Here is a 27,211-nt window from a genome sequence, read left to right as displayed (position 1 = left end):
ACCTGTTTTGGTTTTAAGAGGTCTCTGACCAGTGTCATGAGCTCCTGAGCCTTCTCCGTCGGGAGAAAAACCTTTTTCTGGTCTGTGTCCAGAATCATGCCCAGGAAGGGCAGACGAGTCGTAGGAATCAGCTGCGACTTTGGAATATATAGAATCCAGCCGTGCTGTTGTAACACTTCCCGAGAGCGTGCTACACTGATCAGCAACTGCTCTCTGGACCTCGCCTTTATGAGAAGATCGTCCAAGTATGGGATAATTGTGACCCCTTGCTTTCGCAGGAGCACCATCATTTCCGCCATAACCTTGGTAAATATTCTTGGTGCCGTGGAGAGACCAAACGGCAACGTCTGGAATTGGTAATGACAATACTGTACCACAAATCTGGGGTACGCCTGATGAGGTGGATAAATGGGGACATGAAGGTATGCATCCTTTATGTCCAGAGACACCATAAAATCCCCCCCTTCCAGGCTTGCGATGACCGCTCTGAGCGATTCCATCTTGAACTTGAACCTTTTCAGGTATATGTTCAGGGATTTTAAATTCAATATGGGTCTGACCGAACCGTCCGGTTTCGGTACCACAAACATGGTTGAATAATAACCCTTTCCTTGTTGAAGAAGGGGAACCTTGACCACCACCTGCTGAAAATACAATTTGTGAACTGCAGCTAACACTATTTCCCTCTCTAAGGGGGAAGTTGGCAGGGCCGATTTGAGGTATCGGTGAGGGGGCATCTCTTCGAATTCCAGCTTATATCCCTGAGACACAATCTCTATTGCCCAGGGATCCACCTGGGAGAGAACCCACTTGTGGCTGAAATTTCGGAGACGCGCCCCCACCGGGCCTAGCTCCGCCTGTGGAGCCCCAGCGTCATGCAGTGGATTTAGTAGAAGCCGGCGAGGACTTCTGTTCCTGGGAACTAGCTGTGTTGTGCAGCTTCTTTCCTCTACCCCTGCCTCTGGCAAGAAAGGACGCACCTCAGACTTTCTTGCCTTTTTGTGAACGAAAGGACTGCATTTGGTAATACGGTGCTTTCTTAGGTTGTGAGGGAACATATGGCAAAAAATTTGACTTTCCAGCAGTAGCTGTGGAGACCAGGTCTGAGAGACCCTCCCCAAACAATTCCTCACCCTTGTAAGGTATAACCTCCATTTGCCTTTTTGAGTCGGCATCGCCTGTCCATTGCGAGTCCACAGGACCCTTCTGGCAGAAATCGACATTGCATTTATTCTAGAGCCCAGTAGGCTAATGTCTCTTTGAGCATCTCTCATATACAGGACAGCGTCTTTTATATGCCCCAGGGTCATTAATATAGTATCCTTGTCTAAGGTATCCAGATCCTCAGATAAGGTATCCGTCCATGCTGCTACAGCACTACACACCCAGGCCGACGCAATTGCCGGCCTTAGTAAGGTACCTGAATGTGTGTAAATGGACTTCAGGGTACCCTCTTGCTTTCTATCTGCAGCATCTTTTAGGGTGGCCGTATCCTGTGACGGCAGGGCTACCCTCTTGGATAAGCATGTTAGAGCTTTGTCCACCCTACGGGAGGATTCCCAGCGTAACCTGTCCGTTGGCGGGAAAGGATACGCCATAAGCATCCGTTTGGAAATCTGCAGTTTTTTATCTGGAGATTCCCAAGCCTTTTCACATAACTCATTTCGCTCATGTGAAGGGGGAAAGGTCACCACCTGCCATTTTTCCCCATACATATGAACCCTCTTGTCAGGGACTGGGGTTTCCTCTGTGATGTGCAACACCTCCTTCATTGCTATAATCATATAACGTATAGCTTTAGCCAATTTAGGCTGTAACTTTGCATCATCATAGTCGACACTGGAGTCAGACTCCGTGTCGGTATCTGTGTCAACAATTTGGGATAGTGGGCGCTTCTGAGACCCTGACGGCCTCTGTGACATAGGATCAGGCATGGGCTGCGACCCCGACTGTCCTAAGGTTTCAACTTTATCCAACCTTTTATGCAAGGAATTAACATTATCATTTAAAACCTTCCACATATCCATCCAATCAGGTGTCGGCGCCGTCGGCGGAGACACCACATTCATTTGCTCCCGCTCTGCTTCCACATAGCCTTCCTCGTCAAACATGTCGACACAAGCGTACCGACACACCACACACATACAGGGGATGCTCTTTTTGGAGACAGTTCCCCCACAAGGCCCTTTGGAGAGACAGAGAGAGAGTATGCCAGCACACACCCCAGCGCTATATGTCCCAGGAATCACACAGTAACTTAGTGTTAACCCAGTAGCTGCTGTATATAAAGCTTTTGCACCTAATTTATGTGCCCCCCCTCTCTTTTTACCCTCTTCTACCGTGAATCTGCAAGGGAGAGCCTGGGGAGCTTCCTCTCAGCGGAGCTGTGGAGAGAAAATGGCGCTGGTGAGTGCTGAGGAAGAAGCCCCGCCCCCTCAGCGGCGGGCTTCTGTCCCGCGTTTCTGTGTAAAATAATGGCGGGGGCTCATGCATATATACAGTGCCCAACTGTATATATGCTTGCCAAAAGGTCCTAATTGCTGCCCAGGGCGCCCCCCCCCCCCTGCGCCCTGCACCCTACAGTGACCGGAGTATGTGGGTGTAGTGTGGGAGCAATGGCGCACAGCTGCAGTGCTGTGCGCTACCTCATATGAAGACTGGAGTCTTCTGCCGCCGATTTCGAAGTCTTCTTGCTTCTTTCACCCGGCTTCTGTCTTCCCGCTCTGCGAGGGGGACGGCGGCGCGGCTCCGGGATCGGATGACAAAGGGTGAGATCCTGTGTACGATCCCTCTGGAGCTAATGGTGTCCAGTAGCCTAAGAAGCTGGACCTATCTTCAGTGAGTAGGGCTGCTTCTCTCCCCTCAGTCCCACGCTGCAGAGAGTCTGTGGCCAGCAGATCTCTCTGAAAATAAAAAAACCTAACAAAATACTTTCTTATAGCAAGCTCAGGAGAGCTCACTAAACAGCACCCAGCTCGTCCGGGCACAGATTCAAACTGAGGTCTGGAGGAGGGACATAGAGGGAGGAGCCAGAGCACACCAGTATCCAAATTCTTTCTTAAAGTGCCCTGTCTCCTGCGGAGCCCGTCTATTCCCCATGGTCCTTACGGAGTCCCCAGCATCCACTAGGACGTTAGAGAAAATAAGAATTTACTTACCGATAATTCTATTTCTCGGAGTCCGTAGTGGATGCTGGGGTTCCTGAAAGGACCATGGGGAATAGCGGCTCCGCAGGAGACAGGGCACAAAAGTAAAGCTTTTACAGGTCAGGTGGTGTGTACTGGCTCCTCCCCCTATGACCCTCCTCCAGACTCCAGTTAGGTACTGTGCCCGGACGAGCGTACACAATAAGGGAGGATTTTGAATCCCGGGTAAGACTCATACCAGCCACACCAATCACACCGTACAACTTGTGATCTAAACCCAGTTAACAGTATGATAACAGAGGAGCCTCTGAAAGATGGCTTCCTAAACAATAACCCGAATTAGTTAACAATAACTATGTACAAGTATTGCAGATAATCCGCACTTGGGATGGGCGCCCAGCATCCACTACGGACTCCGAGAAATAGAATTATCGGTAAGTAAATTCTTATTTTCTCTATCGTCCGAAGTGGATGCTGGGGTTCCTGAAAGGACCATGGGGATTATACCAAAGCTCCCAAACGGGCGGGAGAGTGCGGATGACTCTGCAGCACCGAATGAGAGAACTCCAGGTCCTCCTTTGCCAGGGTATCAAATTTGTAAAAATTTACAAACGTGTTCTCCCCTGACCACGTAGCTGCTCGGCAGAGTTGTAATGCCGAGACCCCTCGGGCAGCCGCCCAAGATGAGCCCACCTTCCTTGCGGAATGGGCCTTAACAGATTTAGGCTGTGGCAGGCCTGCCACAGAATGTACAAGTTGAATTTTGTTACAAATCCAACGAGCAATCGACTGCTTAGAAGCAGGTGCACCCAACTTGTTGGGTGCATACAGTATAAACAGCGAGTCAGATTTTCTGACTCCAGCCGTCCTTTAAATGTATATTTTTAAGGCTCTGACAACGTCCAACAACTTGGAGTCCTTCAAGTCGTCTGTAGCCGCAGGCACTACAATAGGCTGGTTCAGGTGAAACGCTGATACCACCTTAGGGAGAAAATGCGGACGCGTCCGCAGCTCTGCCCTATGTCGAATGGAAAATTAAATAAGGGCTTTTATAAAACAAAGCCGCCAGTTCAGATACTCTCCCGGCCGAAGCCAGGGCCAGTAACATAGTCACTTTCCATGTGAGATATTTCAAATCCACATTCTTTAGTGGTTCAAACCAATTGGATTTGAGGAAATCTAAAACTACATTTAGATCCCACGGTGCCACCTTAGGCACCACAGGAGGCTGTATATGCAGTACTCCTTTGATAAAAATCTGGACCTCAGGGACTGAGGCCAATTCTTTTTGGAAGAATATTGATAGGGCCGAAATTTGAACCTTAATAGATCCCAATTTGAGACCCATAGACAATCCTGATTGCAGGAAATGTAGGAAAACGACCCAGTTGAAATTCCTCCAGCGGAGCACTCCGCTGCTCGCACCACGCAACATATTTTCGCCAAATACGGCGATAATGCTTCGCGGTGACTTCCTTCCTTGCCTTTATCAAGGTAGGAATGACTTCTTCTGGAATGCCTTTTCCTTTTAGGATCTGGCATTCAAACGCCATGCCGTCAAACGCAGCCGCGGTAAGTCTTGAAAAAGACAAGTACCCTGCTGAAGCAGGTCCCTTCTCAGAAGTAGAGGCCACGGATCGTCCGTGACCATCTCTTGAAGTTCCGGGTACCAAGTCCTTCTTGGCCAATCCGGAGCCACTAGTCTTACTCCTCTTTGCCGTATAATCCTCAATACCTTTGGTATGAGAGGCAGAGGAGGAAACACATATACCGACTGGTACACCCAAGGTGTTACCAGCGCGTCCACAGCTATTGCCTGCGGATCTCTTGACCTGGCGCAATACCTGTCCAGTGTTTTGTTGAGGCGAGACGCCATCATGTCCACCATTGGTTTTACCCAACGGTTTAATAGCATGTGGAAAACTTCTGGATGAAGTCCCCCCTCTCCCGGGTGAAGGTCGTGTCTGCTGAGGAAGTCTGCTTCCCAGTTGTCCACGCCCGGGATGAATACTGCTGACAGTGCTATCACGTGATTCTCCGCCCAGCGAAGGATCCTGGCAGCTTCTGCCATTGCCCTCCTGCTTCTTGTGCCGCCCTGTCTGTTTACATGGGCGACTGCCGTGATGTTGTCCGACTGGATCAACACCGGTCTTCCTTGAAGCAGAGGTTCCGCCTGGCTTAGAGCATTGTAGATTGCTCTTAGTTCCAGAATGCTTATGTGAAGAGACTTTTTCAGGCTCGACCACACTCCCTGGAAATTTCTTCCCTGTGTGACTGCTCCCCAGCCTCTCAGGCTGGCCTCCGTGGTCACCAGGATCCAATCCTGCATGCCGAATCTGCGGCCCTCCAATAGATGAGCCTCCTGCAACCACCACAGAAGGGATACCCTTGTCCTCGGCGACAGGGTTATCCGCAGGTGCATCTGAAGATGCGACCCTGACCATTTGTCCAACAGATCCCTTTGCATGGAATCTGCCGAAAGGGATTGCTTCGTAAGAAGCTACCATTTTTTCCCAGGACTCTTGTGCATTGATGTACAGACACCTTTCCTGGTTTTAGGAGGTTCCTGACCAGGTCAGATAACTCCTTGGCTTTTTCTTCGGGAAGAAAAACCTTTTTCTGAACTGTGTCCAGAATCATCCCCAGGAACAGCAGACGAGTTGTCGGCATTAATTGGGATTTTGGAATATTCAGAATCCATCCGTGCTGCTTTAGCACCTCTTGAGATAGTGCTAAACCCATCTCTAGCTGTTCTCTGGACCTTGCCCTTATTAGGAGATCGTCCAAGTATGGGATAATTAATACGCCTTTTCTTCGAAGAAGAAATATTATCTCGGCCATTACCTTTGTAAAGACCCGAGGTGCCGTGGACAAACCAAACGGCAGCGTCTGAAACTGATAGTGACAGTTTTGTACAACGAACCTGAGGTACCCCTGGTGTGAGGGGTAATTGGAACGTGGAAATACGCATCCTTGATGTCCAAGGATACCATAAAGTCCCCTTCTTCCAGGTTCGCTATCACTGCTCTGAGTGACTCCATCTTGAACTTGAACTTCTTTATGTACAGGTTCAAGGACTTCAGATTTAGAATAGGCCTTACCGAGCCATCCGGCTTCGGTACCACAAAAAGAGTGGAATAATACCCCTTCCCTTGTTGTAGAAGAGGTACCTTGACTATCACCTGCTGAGAATACAGCTTGTGAATGGCTTCCAAAACCGTCTCCCTTTCTGAGGGGGACGTTGGTAAAGCAGACTTCAGGAAACGGCGAGGTGGCTCTGTCTCTAATTTCAACCTGTACCCCTGAGATATTATCTGCAGGATCCAGGGATTTACCTGCGAGTGAGCCCACTGCGCGCTGTAATTCTTGAGACGACCGCCTACCGCCCCCGAGTCCGCTTGCGAAGCCCCAGCGTCATGCTGAGGCTTTTGTAGAAGCCGGGGAGGGCTTCTGTTCCTGGGAAGGAGCTGCCTGTTGCTGTCTCTTCCCTCGTCCTCTGCCTCGTGGCAGATATGAATAGCCCTTTGCTCTCTTATTTTTAAAGGAACGAAAGGGCTGCGGTTGAAAGGTCGGTGCCTTTTTCAGTTGGGGAGTGACTTGAGGTAGAAAGGTGGATTTCCCGGCCGTAGCCGTGGCCACCAAATCCGATAGACCGACCCCAAATAACTCCTCTACGCATCGCCTGTCCACTGTCGTGTCCATAAAGCTCTTCTGGCCGAAATGGACATAGCACTTACCCGTGATGCCAGTGTGCAGATATCTCTCTGTGCATCACGCATATAAAGAAATGCATCCTTTATTTGTTCCAACGACAGTAAAATATTGTCCCTGTCCAGGGTATCAATATTTTCGATCAGGGACTCTGACCAAACTACCCCAGCACTGCACATCCAGGCAGTCGCAATAGCTGGTCGTAGTATAACACCTGCATGTGTGTATATACCTTTTTGGATATTTTCCATCCTCCTATCTGCTGGATCTTTAAGTGCGGCCGTCTCAGGAGAGGGTAACGCCACTTGTTTTGATAAGCGTGTTAGCGCTTTGTCCACCCTAGGAGGTGTTTCCCAGCGCTCCCTAACCTCTGGCGGGAAAGGGTATAAAGCCAATAACTTCTTTGAAATTAGCAGTTTTTTATCGAGGCACCCCACGCTTCATCACACACGTCATTTAATTCTTCTGATTCGGTAAAAACTACTGGTAGTTTTTTCACACCCCACATAATACCCTGTTTAGTGGTACCTGTAGTATCAGCTAAATGTAACATCTCCTTTATTGCCAAAATCATATAACGTGTGGCCCTACTGGAAAATACGGTTGATTCGTCACCTTCACCACCGGAATCAGTGCCTGTGTCTGGGTCTGTGTCGACCGACTGAGGCAAGGGGCGTTTTACAGCCCCTGACGGTGTTTGAGGCGCCTGGACAGGCACTAATTGAGTGTCCGGCCGCCTCATGTCGGCAAACGACTGCTTAAGCGAGTTGACGCTATCCCGTAATTCCACAAATAAAGGCATCCATTCTGGTGTCGACCCCCTAGAAGGTGACATCCTCATATTTGGCAATTGCTCCGCCTCCACACCAATAACGTCCTCATACATGTCGACACACACGTACCGACACACAGCAGACACACAGGGAATGCTCTATACGAAGACAGGACCCACTAGCCCTTTGGGGAGACAGAGGGAGAGTCTGCCAGCACACACCAAAAAGCGCTATATATGACAGGGATAGCCTTATGATTAAGTGCTCCCTTATAGCTGCTTTTATATTAATATATTGCCATTTATTTTGCCCCCCCTCTCTGTTATACCCTGTTTCTGTAGTGCAGTGCAGGGGAGAGACCTGGGAGCCTTCCTGACCAGCGGAGCTGTGACAGAAAATGGCGCCGTGTGCTGAGGAGATAGGCCCCGCCCCTTTTCCGGCGGGCTCGTCTCCCGCTATTTAGTACATTTAGGCAGGGGTAAATATCTCCATATAGCCTCTGGGGCTATATGTGAGGTATTTTTAGCCTTTTTAAAGGTTTTCATTTGCCTCCCAGGGCGCCCCCCCCCCAGCGCCCTGCACCCTCAGTGACTGCCGTGTGAAGTGTGCTGAGAGGAAAATGGCGCACAGCTGCAGTGCTGTGCGCTACCTTAAGAAGACTGCAGGAGTCTTCAGCCGCCGATTCTGGACCTCTTCTTGCTTCAGCATCTGTGAGGGGGCCGGCGGCGTGGCTCCGGTGACCATCCAGGCTGTACCTGTGATCGTCCCTCTGGAGCTTCATGTCCAGTAGCCAAGAAGCCAATCCATCCTGCACGCAGGTGAGTTCACTTCTTCTCCCCTCTGTCCCTCGTTGCAGTGATCCTGTTGCCAGCAGGAATCACTGTAAAATAAAAAACCTAAGCTAAACTCTCTAAGCAGCTCTTTATGAGAGCCACCTAGAATTGCACCCTTCTCGGCCGGGCACAAAAATCTAACTGGAGTCTGGAGGAGGGTCATAGGGGGAGGAGCCAGTACACACCACCTGACCTGTAAAAGCTTTACTTTTGTGCCCTGTCTCCTGCGGAGCCGCTATTCCCCATGGTCCTTTCAGGAACCCCAGCATCCACTTAGGACGATAGAGAAATATGAGTGCACGGGTTTAGTATGAGTTATCGGCGGTCGGGATGGCAGTGTTCAGTATACCGACGCCAGCATCCCGACAATTAAAATCCCGACAGATGCGAGTGCCCTCTCCCCTACACCTAACCCTCCCTTCCCGCAGCCTAACTCTAAACTTACCCTTTGCTGTCAAACCCTAACCCCCCTGCGTTGTTGCCTAACCCTAATCCCCGCTTTCCTGCAGCCTAAACCTAAACCCCTTTCCCACAGCCTAAACCTAACACTCCCCCCTTAGTGCCTAAACCTAACCTCCCCACGGTGGTGCCTAGCCCTAACCCCCCACCCGTCAACCAAACCCTGACACCCCCCCCTTCCCCACAGCCTTACCCTAACCTCCCAGAGTGGCGCCTAAACCTAAACCCCCACCCCTAAACCTAACCCCCCCAATATAATCACAATCAGGATGCCGGCTGACGGGATGCCGGCTGATGGGATTCCAGCATCTGTGTTCTGACCTGTTCAGAATTCCGGCTTTGGTATTCAGACGGGTGTCGTGATTCCGGCATCGGTATTCCGACTGCTGGGATCCCAACAGCCAGCATCTTGACTGGATCCCAGAGTGCACAGAGGTTAAGAATTCATACATACAATGTAATATTTTACATATACTTACTGTTCCTTTGTACAGCCCCTGTTTCAATTAAGGGGAGTGGGCTTACTATTTGTCCCCAGCTCAGATGCTGTTGGATGGAGATACATGTGGAGGCTAGCCAGCTGTTATTCTATCTACTACTATTGTTGATAAATCCAATAACCCACAGAGTAAGACTTGAATTTTGCTTTTATTGATTGAGTCATGTTATGAACATCCATAATCTCGTGAAAGACCTTTAAAAACACTTGTTGTAAAATCATTGTTGTGAATATTTTCTTTTGAAATTTATATAACTCCTGATGAAGTCCTTGGGACGAAACACGTAGGATTGTTCTACCACCATCGACTTTTGTATTGAAAAACTATCAACGGAGAATTACTCCCTATGGATTAACACGAAGTATTGGAATGTAAATATGAACTTTGCTTTTGTGAAAAGCGGATTGTGGATGTACATTCTTTTATGATTGTAATGTTTTTAATACAATTAAATGTCTATTGAACTTTAAGATTATTTGTCTTTGGTAGCCCAAAGGGCAAAATTTCTGGGTGGAAAGAACATATCTATATACATTGAGCGCCCTCTAATATATACTCTGTATTCTTGCTGTTGGACCCTAACTAACAGGAGGTCTATTAAGAAGTGCTGCTAAAGTAAGTGTTAGTGCAGAATAAGGCTATATATATATATATATATATATATATATATATGCGTCAGGTGGCCGGTTGATAGGTACACTTATTATGACCTTTAAATGAAGGATTATCCAGGGCAACATATGTGGTCTGGTGTTAAAGTCAGAGATTTTGGAAATGAAAAGGCTATGGGAATTTTTTGTACACATGGTGGGAATTCAATTAGCCACGTTAATTCTTCCAAGGCTTGAAAATAAATCACTGACAAATAGCCTGTGTTTGGGTGCCGCGACCATGTTAACAAATAGGTCTGGGAATTTATCTCAGATTCTATGGGTTAACGCAAATTAACAGTTAATTTACCGTCCGACAAAAAGTCTCTAATTGAATAACCAAAGGCGTTAGAGCCTGAGGCAACCACCATTTTTCACAGCTGGTAAATTCTCCGTACTAATTGAATTCCTCCCACAATGCGTGACGGATGGTTGCCTGTTTTGTAGGATAGAGAGGCAGACAGTATTGCTATATAAGATTATGCTTCTCAGTAATACCCCCACACCCTGTTACCAGCACTGTTCAAACATTTCTGATTTGTTGTAAGTATAACATGAAATCCAATAAGAATCATGGGAAATCTCATTAATTGTAACTATTCAGATACTTCTGATTAGATTCACGTTATACGTGTTACACGTTACAAGTTACACGTTATTCCGCTTTGTTTTCATGGTTTAAATCTGGACCCTGTTCCTCCCTCCGGATTTCTTCCAGAGAGCTCTGTCTGGAGTCCTGATGTAGTATTTGCTTGGTGCAAGCCTGGCTACAGCATTGCTGTACAGGCCATCTCTGCTTCTCTGCCCCTGCCCTCCTCTGAGAAATCTGTATTACTGGAATCCGCAGCATGGGGTGGACGGGTGCATAGGAGCCACGTCAACTGGAGTATGCTTTTAAAATTTTGCTAATAAGGTAAGTAAGGCTCTATGTTGACTTATAAGGGCATGACAGGGCACTGAGGACTGAGGCATATGGGGGACGTGACTGAGGGGGGCAGTGATAATTTAAAAGGACATGACTGAGGGGAGTGCTGGCATATAAAGGGCTAGATGGGCACTGAGTAAATAAATTGGTTTACGTAAGAGTCTATGAGTCTGGCAAATAAAGGTGCATGTCTGTGGGGGCTCTCAGGCTAGTATATTAAATGACATGACAGAAAAAGATTTGAGCATTTTAAAGGGTATGATTGAGTGGGCTCTGAGGCTGGCACATAAAGGGTGTGACTGAGGTGGCTCTGAGAAATTAAAGGGGCATGATTGACACGGCTCTGAGCATTTAAAGGGGTATGATTAAGGATGCTCTGAGGCTGGCATATAATTGGGAATGATGGAAGGGCCTCTGTGTCTTATGTATGTGGCATATTATTGGCAAATTATAAATTGGAAGCATTGCTGGTCGATTATGCATCTCATTGTAGTAGCAATACTGAAATATAAAATCATTCAAAATATGTTTATTTGAAGATATTTGTTTTTGTTTTTAGTATTTCTTAACATACTACTGGGTGGCCTTCTGTGCAAAATTATTTTCTTAATATGACACACCAAGAGGATTCCCCAGTATTTACTCAGAGAAGAATCTATTAACTCCATCAGTGATTGATTTATACCTAAAAAGTCTTTAAGTTGTTGTTCAACTTTGCACAAGGACTGGCAGCATAGATACAAGGGGATGTAGTCAGGATGCCGGCGGTCACAATACCCAACCCAATACAAGTCTATGTTGTACAAGCCAAGTCTATGCTGTAAAGTATGTAACTCCATAGCTATTTGATTGGCTACACTGGCGTATTTATAATCAGTGCAGTGTTTGCGGTGCCTACAGGCCGCCGGGATCCAGGGGGTCCCTCGCCGCACACCCTGCACTCATTTTTTTCAATATCTACCCTGCGGAGTCCCGAGTCAGCAGTAGAAATCACCATTAAAATGGTGCAGTACTATTTTCCCAGGGTTACACGCTTGTGCAGTAAGGAAATCACTGGGGAAAATACCCGCTGCACCATTTTTCCAGAGACTTGTGCATGCACACTAGACTGTAGGACAGCACTAGGGGCGCTTAGTGACCCTAGTGGCCAGCGCTACAGTGCAGCCGGCTAGAGAGGAGGGGGCCCAGTCGAAGCCTGCACATTGGCCTCCTTCTCTCTAGATGCGCTCCTGATTGGCTAAGTCCTGTTTATCTGTTTAAATAGTGCTGTGACTTTGTTTTTAAATATATTAAACATATAATTGATGTGTGAAAGGATTATTCACCTAAGAGAAGTTATTTGCAATCACTTTCAATGCAAAATCTTTGGTAGTTATCAGTTTTCACAAACTTTTTCATGAGTGATACTGTTTCCAGTTTCTTATTTATCGTCAATACTGCTGGATTAGCTTTTCTTTTGACTTATCTGCACATTTCAAGGCAATTTATAGCGTAATATGAATTATCAATTCTAGGTCTCTAAATAAATTTTTGCGACTAATGTTGTTACATTTTACTGCATGCTTATTTTTATTATTTATGTATGTGTATTCAGACTAGATCGATTTGCACTTGTTTTTAACAGAAGTTTGTAATATACATATACAGTATATACTGTACACACACACACACACACACACACACACACACACACACACACACACACACACACACACACACACACACACACACACACACACCATTTACAAAACATTTACTGTAGATGCTGAGTTGCTATACTATAACATTCCCAGTTCTGATCAGATGACAGTGCTTCTGTATTATTTTTTAGGTTTTCAGTTCATTTTACCAATAGCAGTGTCATCTTTTCCAGTTCCTAACCTCTATATGGTAACACCCTTTCACTGCCTGCTTTTGTTTTTCTTACATAACGCAGAGCGTATGCTACGTAGTGGTTGCAGTAGCAGAAATGCAGAAAAGCTGGAGAATCATCCTTGACATTAGAACTGTTTTTTTTTTAAATGATGATCTGGACAAATGTACTTCGTTTTAATGAAACATTTGGTTAAATCAGAAATGTAATAGCAGAATGAATGAACAGTGGAGGAAGAGAGTATGTCAGAGACATGACAACTATCCTCAATTATTATAGATTCATTGTGGTATTATTATGTTAGTTTACCATACACATATAACAGAATACATATGTTTTACCAGCGGCCAGGATCCCGGCTGTCATGAACCTGACAGCGGGATCCAGGTCACCAGTATGCCAGCAGCGGGGTGAGAGCTACAAAGCCCCTTGCGGGATCGCTGTGCTCGCCACACTGCGGTCACAGTGGCATGCTGCGCTCGCCACAACATCTGTTCTCCCTCTGCGGGGGTCATGGACACCCACAGAGGGAGAAAAGCCTGTGTCAACAGTTTTCCGGTGGCGGAATTTCACTGCCTGTCGGGATTCCGGCCTCGGTATTGTGACCACCGGGATCCCGACAGGAGGTCTCGTGATCACCTCCCATATATAACTTTATTTTTAGGATTGTGATAGCTTACTCACTGGTATTCATTGAAATTTCTCACCATCGTTTTAGTTTATATATTTGTTAGCATTTTTTTGGGCAGATTGAGTTAGGCATGGAAGATGCTGGAATGGCTTCTGACAGCTTTGCACATTACATCTCGGAATGCAGATTTTTCTCACGGCCTATGGAGGTGCAAGCAAAATCAGGCTAAGCTTGTATGTATGGGTATATCATAACTTAAAATAGGTTGTACTTGATAAATGTGAGTGAGTACTGAGATTCTGACTGTCACAACAAAGTTATTGGAATTACATTCTCTCAGGTTCCCACATTTTTACTTACAGGGAAGCTCTAGGTAACAGAGCAATTTTCTAAAAACGAAGTCACCTTCTTCCAGATCATTTTTTGCAGTAAATGACCTTTAGCTGATGCATGCACACAGCTGAAGCAATATACAGGTCATCTTGCAGAAATACTGGCTGCCTTGCAAGTAGCAGTTACTGTATTGAGTGTACAGTGCTGGAAATGCAACCAGCTCTCCCAAATTGGGAATATATACATTGGGCAACAAAGTGAAAATATATACATCGGGCAACAAATATACTTTAAGTATATCTTGGAGGTCCAAGATTGGGACAATCTTACAGCCCTCCTCTGCCCAAGACTTTAATTCCACAGTCTCTTTCACCTTAGTGGTACCTCAAAAACAAAAACATAGACCACGTATGCTTCCATAGCTACTGTATGTCGACTGAGGTGCATTTTTCTCTTACAATCCCTTGAGCTAATGGGGCTGGAGGCGGTGTATAAGCATAACTTGTTGCCATAGCTTTTTTTCACACCAAGTTCTGTTGTGATTCCTATACAGACTCAGCCCCATACAAATTAATCAGCAAAGACACCCGATAATAGCAGAGTCACATGGGATTTGGCAGCTCACTTACACCAGACGTCTTGGGTCACATGGCATATTGAGGTTAGCTGTTTGAGGACACATCTGCATTTAGCATTTTCAGCTATAGTACCACTGTGATGCCATACCGCCTGGCTTAAACTATGCCCATACACTAATGTTCACTCCAGGAATAAAGCAGGCACACATGCAATCAGAGGCATAGCCAAAAATCCTTGGGCCCCTTAGCAACACTTTGAAGGGGCTGCTCATTGTATGCACCATAGTAGTGCACTAGTTGATTTTATCCCCCATGGCATTTTCCTAGTTCAGTTTGCAGTGAGTTTAAAGATAGTGGAGATGGGAGTAAAGACCAACCAGATCCAACCTGAGGGGGGCACTTCCTAATGAAGGAGATTCTAACTTTGGGGGTAATTCAGACCTGATTGTAGCAGCAAATTTGTTAGCAGTTGGAAAAAACCATGTGCACTGCAGGGGAGGCAGATATAACATGTGCAGAGAGAGTTAGATTTGGGTGGGGTGTGTTCAAACTGAAATCTAAATTGCAGTGTAAAAATAAAGCAGCCAGTATTTACCCTGCACAGAAACAAAATAACCCACCCAATTCTAACTCTCTCTGCAAACGTTATATCTGCCCCCCTGCAGTGCACATGGTTTTGCCCAAATGCTAACAAATTTTCTGCTACGAATAGGTCTGAATTACCCCCTTTGAGTGGAGATCTTAATTTAAGCATACTATCCCTTTCTGGGACAGGTCTAATCTCTGCACTCAATCCCCACTCCCAGCACATTTCGTAAAGGTTAGGATCAAGGAGAAGCTTACTCCCAGACAGTACTGAGCTCACTGATTATCTCTGCAGTGTCTGTGAGGGAGAAAGAGGAGCATGGCAGATGGATCATATCAGTGTGGAGCTTTACTGAGTGGGAGAGACAGAGACTGCCACTAATATGTGCTGATGAGTTTCTCTGTTCAAGGAGGGCCATGGATCAGACCCAATTGCTTAGCAGGCCTAGCAAAATGCAACTATTTTGAGGAGTGCATTAAGCTTGCCATTTACACATACGGTAGATTCCATCAACCTTACATGAGTCCCATTGTGTACTGTTGTACTGTGTGCTCTGATGACCACACAATCACTACAATTTATGTGTAAGAGATCAGGTTGTTTAATCGTTGCAACTAATTTGCTGTCACACATCTTGAGACTGATGCAGCATTTGCTAAGTATTGAGCATTTGCTTAGTACAATATTTGTACTCCGTGTGCCCTCAGAAAAAGCATACGTGTACATCCATATATGTAGATTTGGGGCAGCACGTCTTACACGCCTCACACAGATGGAATGTGGGAAGGACAGGGCGTGCAAAGGTAGGCTGAGTACAGAAAGGTCATGTTCACATAACTGCAACATATGCTTTATGTGTTTCATTTGAGGGGTTTTTAAATACAGATGAGTCCAACTACATCAGCCCTTGTGTCTAGCCTCACCCCACTTAATCACCTATTTCGCATGACTGTATATATTTATTCCCTGCCAGATATTATGCACTATACATATATATCAGAATAAAAATAATGGGATATAGGGAATGTTGACAGAGTAGTAGTACCGCTTTGTTCAAAGTCCAGTTCTTTTAAAAAGCCAGTCTCAACCCTATATTCTCTTATTGTACTTTTTGGGCAATTTATAAGCTGAATTGAAAGTAAAAAAAATAAAAATAAAACTTTTTTTATTTTTAACTCTCCCCCAGTTTTTGTAGTTTATCTTCCTAGAGTAAACTACTGATGTGGCCTCATACACCTATCCTTTTTGCGCCATTACGACACGAGATGGATGGCATCAGGGCCTGAAATGGCAATCTGGCAAAAGCCAGAAGGGGCGATGCCTGATGAGCCAGGCCGGCTTAAAAGCCCATCCGAGCAGCTCTGCTCGGCCGAATGGCACACAGAGAGATGGGGGCTGGCCAATCAAGTCTGCCTCCCGGCGCACTGCTCTGCCGTCCGGCATACAAAGAAATGTGGGTGTTCCCCAAGGCCAGGCCCCTATGACTCATGGCATACTCCCTTGAGTTGTGACCACGCCCCCTCATCCTGCGCATGCACAGCAGTATGCCAATGCTGTTTTAGGCCCCCAGTCCAGTTACCGGTAGTAATTCATGGACTATCATACTTTATCCTGAATTTAGTGCTCTATTTGCATCTTAGTTGCTTACAAAGTTGCTTATAGTGTCATCAGCATTAGTATTTTTGGTATAAAGTTACAGATTAAGCAGCAATGCCATAATGCATGGTGCGGCTCACTTGTATTGGCCCTTAATCTTTTGCCTTTCTACCCAGTTTAACGTCTCACACAACAACTGCATGGAATGCCAGCGCCAGTATCCAGGATATACGTGCATTGTACTTCTGTGGCACTAGTGATGAGAATATTGGTATATACACACGGTGAGATGTTTTCTTACGATTTTTACTAAATAGTCAAAATTGTACGAAAAGTTAGTGCAGATCGCAAGGTGAAAGTCACCTTGCGATCCCGATGCGATGCCGAAGCGCAGTCCCGCGCGATCGGCATTGCAAGCCTAGATAAACTGTGCAGGCAAGTCAATTTTAACTATCTTGTAGAAAAGATAGTCAAAATTGACACTTAGCCAAAATCGCATATAGTCAGTATCGCACACTCATTATGTGCTTGCGATGCCGACCTAGCCCCTGTCGCATAGTGAGAATCGGGGTTAGCCCGAATCTCACCGTGTGTGTGCACCTTAAGATGCATATATTATTTTGTGATAAAGTATATGTGGCGAGACGCATGATGCAGCTCAGTTGCAAATTCTGTGGCGCGCAAATAGCTCTGTTTACGGATAGGTGTGTATGGGCACAACTGCACATTTGATAAAAACATTCAAAAGTAATGGACCGAAGTAAGATATAGACACTTTAGTAGACTAATAATGAAAATTATATTCTATGTAGTATGAAAACCATTCTTTACATGTACATTTTATTAATTTGGTTTTGAACCTTTACTATATTCAGGATATTACCCATCACAGTGTAGCTGAAACCTGTTTTTATAGAATTGTAAAACATTTACAAGAAAAGAATGTAATACCAAGAAATTCAGTTTATTATAAACACAAAAAAATGAAAATAGTATTATTTAATTTTTTTATAGCACTTAAACAAAATTCTCCTATTGTTCACCTGAATGTCCATGTAATTACAGAAGTTTTTTTTATGCAATCAAGATTTTTACATTTCACTGTATTTTGCTTAGACCAATTTTTCCCCCCAATTCTGCAGATATATTATACTTTATCTGATGAGCGAAGCTCTTGAGATAATGGTCTCCTAGTCTTTCATCTTAGATTATCTAAGAGTGTGTTCAAAGCCATTGATAAATGCACATCACCCTGTAATGATGACACTCTCATTCAAAGCAGAAATGGACATAATATGGAAATGCACACAGATCCATTACAAGATAATACATTAGACCCTTACTGCAATTGGTAATCAGAGTTTTGTTATCATATGGCAATAAGTTAAACGTAGCAATAATCATACAATACTTGAAAAGTAATATCTGACAAATGATGGCCACTCTCCAAAGTATGGCATATTATGCAATGACTTAAAAAGCAGTATCTTTAGAAATGTCACAAAAAGCAAATGTAATTTTAGCTGAACATTTTACATCTGTGATCAGTCACTATAATGGTTAATATATCTGAAACACACAATAAACACAACTGAATGCAAACAACAACAGTAACATCAGCAGCCTTGGTGAACCATGCAAAGATGAAGAATAACCACATAAATAAAAAGTACAAATAAGCTGATACAAACAAACAATAACAAAATGCTAGCAATTTTCCAAAATAAATCTTACCTTCTTCATTCATAGTGTCATAATATTTTAGTTTTCCATATGCTCCAAGTTCTATAACATCACAGTAAAAACAAAAGAGTAAGGCTCCAGAAGTAAGATTTCTAACAGACGTACAGTAAAATGTATACAAGCACTACTGTACAGATATCCTAAGATACTGCATTGTTTATCTATTGTCCCAGCAGAAATTATTATTAGCAATAATTTGGAAGTCGTCATATTATTAATGGAGATATGAATTACAAAAATAGCATGAACTTTTAACAAAGTAATTGTGATTAATGTGGACCTGTCACCATTATACTTTCTTAATTCAAAAGTACATAAAACCTATTTATATAACTCCACAGACATTTTTTTTACTGTAATGTTTAAATTTCATTTTACAGTATTTTTTTTAATCTCTCGTTTTAAAACAAGTATGTCTTCGTCAAAAGTGTTTATGAGTAATGAAGGGGATGGATAATAAGCTAATATTTAATTATTATTGTTTTAATATAGACAGCAAGACAAGTCATATTTCATGCTATTTATGCTAACATACTGTACATACCCACTCACCAGTGGTAATAGACAATTTTCTATACATATGTCATTGCTGTTTGATACAGAGAGAAGTGGTCCACTTTACATTGAATACATTAAAGAAGTAACTAATTCTCTTAGGAAATAACATGTTATTCAATAACAGTGTGAAATATACCCTTGAACATACAATACAGTAGTATGCCATTTTTAAGCTTTAGAAAATACCCCAATTTGCATTAAAAGTACATAAATACAAATACATTTATTTAAAGCAGAAACTTAAAACCAAGACATAAAGTATTTTTAATAGCTAGTTATCATGTGTAAAGGCTTTCTGGGAACAAATATTGTTCCACTAATTACTAATTTAAATCATCACTATTAAGAAAAAATGTAGAACGCACAAAATCCACATCTACAGTATATGCTAAATATACAAATATACATTAATCACAATATATAAACATTTTCAGGAAATACAAATGTATACATATATTGTATACACAATATATGCACATGTACAGCATACACAATATATACACATTTACATTATACGCAAAATGTATAAATGATATGCACATGTACAGCATACACAATATATACACATTTATTATACACAAAATGTATACATTGATAAGAAGCTTTATTCCTATTTCAAAGTATTCCAAAGTAAACTTAATATAAAAATGTTTTTAAGCATTCTACACTATTAAGAATCAGGCACTGAGGTATGAATGAGGCATTTATGTTATTTCACCAAAGTGACAATTTATGATTGTAGACATTTTTTGAATGGTCAAATAAAGGGCTTACTGTATAAATACAATAATAAAAAATGGTAAGTTTGTTCACATTAAACTACAATATGTTGTAAACCACAGTTATACAGGTAACATTAAAAACACAATGAACTTAATAAACTGTTAACACTAAAAACACAACTAACTAACCAACTAATTTCAAGACTTTTTGGGAACACCAATGAAAGGAAACACTTTTAGATGTACTGTATGTATTTATAAAGTTATACGTTAGTTTTGATATTGTTTTTCCGAGTTAGTTCAATGCAAGCTAGAATCTGATGCAATTGCTATGGCTTAGAGTACTTTTTTTTAAACCAAGTTTTATAATGAAACTTGTTTAAGGTTTAACAATTTATGTCAGTACAAAGGGGTTCTTACTTAAGGGCATTGTAAAACTTTGTAAACTTGGCCAACTTTCTTATGGGTATTAAATGCCTATATACCAGCCCTGTAGCTAGGATCATAACGAATGGCTTCCCTTCAAACGTCATCATCATCCACAATGGTAGGAAAAAATTAGGCCCAATATCCCAACTGGTATTCGTCCTGGTAACAAAACCACTAGTGGCTGCAATTAGCGATTCACACAATATTTGTTGAATGCAAGTCACAAACAAAACCAAGGGCAGGACACTGCGTTTCAGATAAGCCATAGGCATAATAAGTCAATAGCAGACCGGGTTAGTGAGCTAAACACTCTGGCAGCTTGCTGCAGCCAGATTAATATTTAAGTAGAGAAGCCTTATTTGAATTGCCCAAGTTACTATACAGAAATACCAGATGTCCTCACCAAACACCATTCCTCATGGCCAAAATCTTTCAAGTCTACAAGAAATGTTAATGTTCCATTGGAAGCTCTGGAATCAAAAAGTTGTTTCACCTCAAACTCTTCTTGCTGTTCAAACATAATGGCAGAAAGGGAACTCTCAGTAGAAGAAAATCAATTAGCAATAAGTTTGGTTTCAGTAATGAGATGTGAAACACATTAAGAACTTGTAAGTTAGATGGCAGCTTCAGTCTGGAGGTTACAGGGTTATTCAGATAAGACATTTGTAAGGGTTCAGTGAATCCAGAAGTGACCTCCTCATTAGCAACTTTTAAACATAGATGCAAGGTAGAGAGCCAGATCAAATACTCAAGATACAGTTTAGAAATAATGTGTCTTTTTCTGTTGGCTAAGAACATATAACATTTAAAAGAAGCTTAACTTTTTTTTCTGATCTTGCTGAAGACCATGAAGAGATGCTAAAGACTGCTAATACATCAGACACAGAATCAGAAGCACAAGACAGCACTTCAGGTGACATGAGATGACACCCATGTAGAACAAAGCAGGAAGGGAAAAACATGGTTGTTGTCAACTTGTGCCCGGGGGAACAAAGCCAGTTAAATGGATTACAAGATACATGGATCTTAAGGAAGGTCTCCAGATCTTCATTGACCTGTACAGTTTGTCCATTTGAATGAGGATGGAAGTCGGAGAATGTTTGCCAGAATTTGGAAATAAACTGCAAATCCCAATTGGACACAATTTCTTGTAGACATCTTTAAAAACCTCTTTCAAGAAATGATGTGCAAGCTTAGAAGTTGAGGCTAATCATTTAGAAGGGGCAAAATGAGCAGATTTGAAATTTTTTTCAAAAATTACCCAAATGTTGTTATAGTTATGACATGGCTGTAAGATGGATATGAAGACCATGGAGTTGTTTGCTTTCGACATTTAGGAATGGACCACGAGTAGCTTGGTGTAGTGGCTTATGATTTTGAAGACAAGGGGAGACTCACGTTCTGCACAAACTGAGAATGCAAAAACTAAATCTCTGACATTACTTCATAAGGAAAGCCACAAATAATATTGGGGTTTTAAGGCCAAGGTTTAAGGTCAAGGTTTTGGGTATCATACACAGTGATATAATTTGGAGGGACCAGAGATCTTACAGAAGGTGGAATTTGGTATATCTTTCTAAACATGTTTTTGGTCTCAAGGAACAAATTCAAATGAGGAAAAAATGGAGTAAAACCAGAGATCACCTTGCTTGTCGTGGATTGAGACATTGTGCTGATTGAAAAAGTACTGAAAGGAAGATCTTGGATAAGATCTTGATTGCAGAATAGAAAACAGAGAGTTGTAGTAAATGAAGTGCATTCACAGGGGGAAATGTTACCAGTGGAGTACCCCAAGGATCTGTACTTGGACCAGTATTTTTAATATCTTTATTGGTGACATTGCAAATGGCATTAAAGAGGAAGTATGCCTTTTTGCAGATGACACAAAGGTATGCAACAGGGTAGACACACCAGGAGGGGTAAAACAAATGACTTAGGCTCTAGGTAGACTAGAGGAATGGCAATTACACTTTAATGCAAAAAAAATGCAAAATCATGCACTTGGATCTCAAAAATTCAAAGGCTAAATATTGTATTAATGGCACTATAATCGAAACTACTGAGGAGGAAAGGGATCTAGGAGTCACTATTTCAGGTAACTTAAAGGCAGGTAAGCAATGTAACAAAGCAATGAGGAAGGCTAGTCAGATGCTTGGTTGCATAGGGAGAGGAATCAGCAGCAGAAATAAGTAATAATGCCATTGTATAGGTCATTGGTCTGGCCTCATCTAGAATACTGTGTTCAATTCTGGAGGCCACATCTTCAGAAGGATATTATTACAATAGAGACTGTACAAAGAAGGGCAACTAAAATGGTGCATGGCCTACATCACAAAAACATACACAGAAAGACTAAAAAAATCTCAATATGTATTGTTTGGAGCAGAGAAGGGAAAGGGGGGAAATGACAGAAACTTTCAAATATATCAAGGGTTTTACCAAAGTCTAGGAGGGAGAAATTCTTCAAATGAAGAGAAGTATTAGAACATGCGTGCGTACATGCACTAAAACTGGAGAGAGGTAGGTTCAGGGGAAATTTGAGGAAAAATTACTTCATAAAAAGGGTAGTGGACAAGTGCAATAGCCTTCCATCAGAGGTGATAGAGGCAAAGACAGTAGAGCAATTTAAACATACATGGGATAGACATAAGGATATCCTTGCAAATAAATAAGGATCAAATAAGGTTTGAGGTAACAATAGGGTAAAAAGGGGCTAACTAGATGGACCAAGGTTCTTATCTGCTGTCAAATTCTATGTTTCTATTAAGATTTTGTGATGTGTTAGCACTGTCACAGGATTAGCCCCCTAAAACAAGCATCGTCTTTGTAAAAAAAAACAACCCAAAAAAACAATTTTAAGGTAAATAATTCTTTGTATCAAATTGAATAATTACTTTTTGCAGCACATAACTTGGGAGGAGAACCCAAATTGATGCATTTTTCCCAGGGAACTGTTTTGAAATAACACTGCTCAAACACTTATGGTAGATCCTTCAATTTCCCAAAAAATGGTAAAACAGATATGGTTGTCTGAGAATATGAGCAAAGATGACGGCTTATTTAAATCAGATGAAATATTTTTTTTTGCTTTCAGGGTCCTATTGATGTGATAGAAGTCACCAGAGTAGAATATTTTTAATGAACTGCCGTTAGTGGTTAGCAAACATGAAGAACTGGTGATGGCACTCAACCTACAATAGTCAATTTTAGGGAATTAAACTTCCATCTTTCTCTTGAATAAGAAGAATCCAGCTCCAGCTGATGGATGGAAATTTTCTGTATGAAGTCATGCTGCAAGCTTATCAGATGTAGTCAGACATTGCCTTGGTCTCAGACTGAGGGAAAACTCCACCTTTAGGTGGTATTTTGCCAAGACTGTGATCAATTGGACAGTCCTGCTCATGGTTAGGTAACAGTTCTGCCATATGCTTAATGCAAATGTCTGATAACAATTTATAAGGAGGTGGTATAGAGAACTTGGAGGAAATGGCTAAAATCGTGACCTATTTTACAGGTCTTACTTTAATTAGACAATTAGAATGACAATGAGTATAAAATAGTATAAAATGTGAGATGATTGCCAGTCACAGGAGTGTGTGGTGAAGTCACTGAATTTGCAAAACTATCATAGCTAAAGAAATCACATGGAAGCACAGTTCTTTAGGGCTCCAACTTGCATCTTCAGAGGTATGGTTTGATAAACAAGAGTGGTGTTCTGAATTTTGTTACCATCAGTAATCATGCAGCCTAAACTCAGAGACTCAGAATCATGGAGAGCTGAAAATGGATACAATTTACAGGTTGAGTATCCCATATCCAAATATTCCGAAATACGGAATATTCCGAAATACGGACTTTTTTGAGTGAGAGTGAGATAGTGAAACCTTTGTTTTTTGATGGCTCAATGTACACAAACTTTCTTTATTACACAAAGTTATTAATAATATTGTATTAAATGACCTTCAGGCTGTGTGTATAAGGTGTATATGAAACATAACTGAATTGTGTAAATGTAGACACACTTTGTTTAATGCACAAAGTTATAAAAAACATTGGCTAAAATGACCTTCAGGCTGTGTGTATAAGGTGGATATGAAACATAAATGCATTATGTGCTTAGATTTAGGTCCCATCACCATGATATCTCATTATGGTATGCAATTATTCCAAAATACGGAAATATCCCATATCCAAAATACCTCTGGTCCCAAGCATTTTGGATAAGGGAGACTCAACCTGTATGAGGTTTCTGCTGTATAAAGTGTTCAAAATTAACAGCACTTTAAAGGTTTCATAGGCGTATTTATAATGGGTACAGGGTGTGCAGTGCACATGGGCCCCTGGGTCCAAAGGTGACTCACACTGCCCGCCCTGCCCCATGAATATACTTACCTTGTGCTGAAAAGTGGGTCCCTCCTCCTTTGTTGCACCATCTTGCCAGTAACATCTTCAGTAAGATGGCACTTTACAGTGAAAGCAAAGACTCTGGCACTGTGCCAGAGACCTAGAATGTTTGTGTGCAGGGGCCATTTTCCCATACATCACTGGGAAGATGACACCATGGAGGAGGAGGGACCCGCTTGCCAGTAGAGGTAAGATGAGGGGGGAGGGGCACGCAGAAGAGGAGGCCCACTGTACCCAGACCCCCTTGGGCATTTATGTCTTTGAAAATAGGATTTTAATTACCTAACAGTAAATCCTTTTCTCGTAGTCCGTAGAGGATGCTGGGGTCCACATTAGTACCATTGGGTATAGACAGGTCCACTAGGAGCCACTGACACTTTAAGAGTTTAATAGTGTGGGTTGGCTCCTCCCTCTATGCCCCTCCTACCAGACTCAATCTAGAAACTGTGCCCAAGGAGACGGACAACTTCGAGAGAAGGATTTTACACAGATAGTGGCGAGATTCACACCAGCTCACACAAACAAGGCAAACCAAGCTAACTAGCTTGAAAACTCAGCAACAGCTAAAAAACATTACTGAACCAAGTAATAACGCAGTACTTAACTAAGAACAAAGCAGTACTGAATCAAGTAACCACTGCAGGATAACGAAGCGCTGGGCGGGCGCCCAGCATCCTCTACGGACTACGAGAAAAGGATTTACCGGTAGGTAATTAAAATCCTATTTTCTCTTATGTCCTAGAGGATGCTGGGCTCCGCATTAGTACCATGTGGATGTACCAAAGCTCCCAGAATGGGAGGGAGAGCGCGGAGGCTCCTGCAGAACTGATTGACCAAACTTAAGGTCCTCAGAGGCCAAAGTATTGAACCTGTAGAATTTTGCAAACGTGTTTGACCCAGACCAAGTAGCCGTTCGGCAAAGCTGTAAAGCCGAGACACCCCGGGCAGCCGCCCAGGAAGAACCCACCTTACGAGTAGAGTGGGCCTTAACAGATTTTGGACACTGCAGTCCTGCCGTAGAATACGCATGCTGGATAGTGAACCTGATCCAGCGAAAGATCGTCTGCTTAGAAGCAGGACACCCAAGTTTCTTGGGATCATGCAGGACAAACAGTGTCCGATTTTCTGTGATGAGCAGTCCTCTTCACATAGATTTTCAGAGCCCTTACAACATCTAAGGACTTTGACGGAATTGAGGAGTCAGTAGCAACTGGCACCACAATAGGTTGGTTGATATGAAAAGCCGACACAACCTTTGGAAGGAACTGCTGACATGTCCGGAGCTCAGCTCTATCTTCATGGAAGATCAAATAGGGGCTTTTACAAGACAAAGCCCCCAACTCCGACAAATGTCGAGCAGAAGATAAGGCCAACAAAGTGACAGCCTTCCACGTGAGAAACTTGACTTCAACACCCTGTAGAGGCTCGAACCATTTCGATTGGAGGAACTGTAACACCACGTTAAGATCCCAGGGTGCCGTAGGCGGCACAAAGGGAGGCTGGATGTGCAGAACCCCTTTCAAAAAAGTCTGAACCTCAGGGAGGGAAGCCAGCTGTTTCTGGAAGAAAACGGATAAGGCCGAAATCTGGACCTTTACGGATCCCAACCTCAGGCTCATATCCACACCTGCTTGCAGGAAGAGGAGAAACCGTCCCAGCTGAAACTCCACCGTAGGAAACTTCTTGGATTCACACCAAGACACATGCTTTTTCCACATGCGATGGTAATGTTTAGACGTTACTCCTTTCCTAGCCTGTATCAGGGTAGAAATAACCTTGTTCAGAATGCAATTCCAAGCTAATATCTGCCTCCATGCTGTCAAACGTAGTCGCGGTAAGGGTCTTGAAAAGTTCTAACAGGTCCTCCCGAAGAGGAAGAGGCCTCGGATCTTCCAGCAGTAGCCCCAGAAGATCTGTGTACCAAGCCCTTCTTGGCCAGTCCGGAGCAATGAGGATTGCCTGAACTCTTGTTCTCCTTATGAGCTTTAGAATCCTTGGAATGAGTGGAAGTGGAGGAAACACGTACACTGACTGGAACACCCACGGAGACACCAGAGCGTCCACCGCAAAAGCTTGCGGGTCTCTTGACCTGGAACAAAACCACCGAAGCTTCTTGTTGAGGCGGGAGGCCATCATGTCTATCTGAGGAACCCCCCAAAGATGTGTCACTTCCGAGAACACCTCTGGATGAAGGCCCCACTCTCCTGGATGGAGATTGTGTCTGCTGAGGAAGTCCGCTTCCCAGTCGTCAACTCACGTAATGAAAATTGCTGACAGCACCAACGCGTGTTTTTCTCCCCAGAGGATGATTCTTGTTACCTCTGACATTGCAGCTCTGCTCTTTGTTCTGCCCTGTTGGTTGATGTAGGCCACCGTCGTTACATTGTCCGACTGTACTTGAATGGCATGATCTCGCAGAAGATGTGTCGCTTGGAGAAGACCGTTGTACATGGCTCTTCGTTCCAGAATGTTTATTGGAAAACTGGATTCCAGACTTGACCACCTTCCTTTGAAGGTTTCCCCTTGAGTGACTGCGCCCCAACCCCGGAGACTTGCGTCCGTGGTCAGAAGGACCCAGTCCTGAATCCCGAACCTGCGGCCCTCCAGAAGGTGAGACATTTGCAGCCACAAGAGGAGTGAAATCCTTGCTTTTGGCGACAGCCATATCCTCAGGTGCATATGTAGATGAGACCCCGACCACTTGTCTAGGAGATCCAGTTGGAAGAATCGAGCATGAAATCTTACATACTGTAGAGCCTCA

The 27,211-nt window shown here is 43.3% G+C and overlaps 1 protein-coding gene across 5 annotated transcripts in view; it reads right to left on the bottom strand.

Moving 5' to 3' along the window:
* The window catches only part of SLC24A2 (solute carrier family 24 member 2), a 491,146-nt gene that overhangs the window by 91,102 nt on the left and 372,833 nt on the right, over nucleotides 1-27,211 (bottom strand). For 4 of the 5 annotated variants that reach the window (XM_063914167.1, XM_063914168.1, XM_063914169.1 and 1 more), the window contains one exon: nucleotides 18,329-18,379. The exons of the other annotated variant lie outside the window; for it this stretch is intronic. In XM_063914167.1, coding sequence (XP_063770237.1) covers nucleotides 18,329-18,379 — 51 coding nt within the window. The remainder of the gene's footprint in view (nucleotides 1-18,328; nucleotides 18,380-27,211) is intronic. 5 annotated transcript variants of the gene reach the window in all.

Source organism: Pseudophryne corroboree, chromosome 1 (assembly GCF_028390025.1).
Source record: "Pseudophryne corroboree isolate aPseCor3 chromosome 1, aPseCor3.hap2, whole genome shotgun sequence".
Taxonomy (NCBI): domain Eukaryota; kingdom Metazoa; phylum Chordata; class Amphibia; order Anura; family Myobatrachidae; genus Pseudophryne; species Pseudophryne corroboree.
Note: the sequence above shows the minus strand (reverse complement) of the source record. Positions and strands in the feature narration are given on the sequence as shown.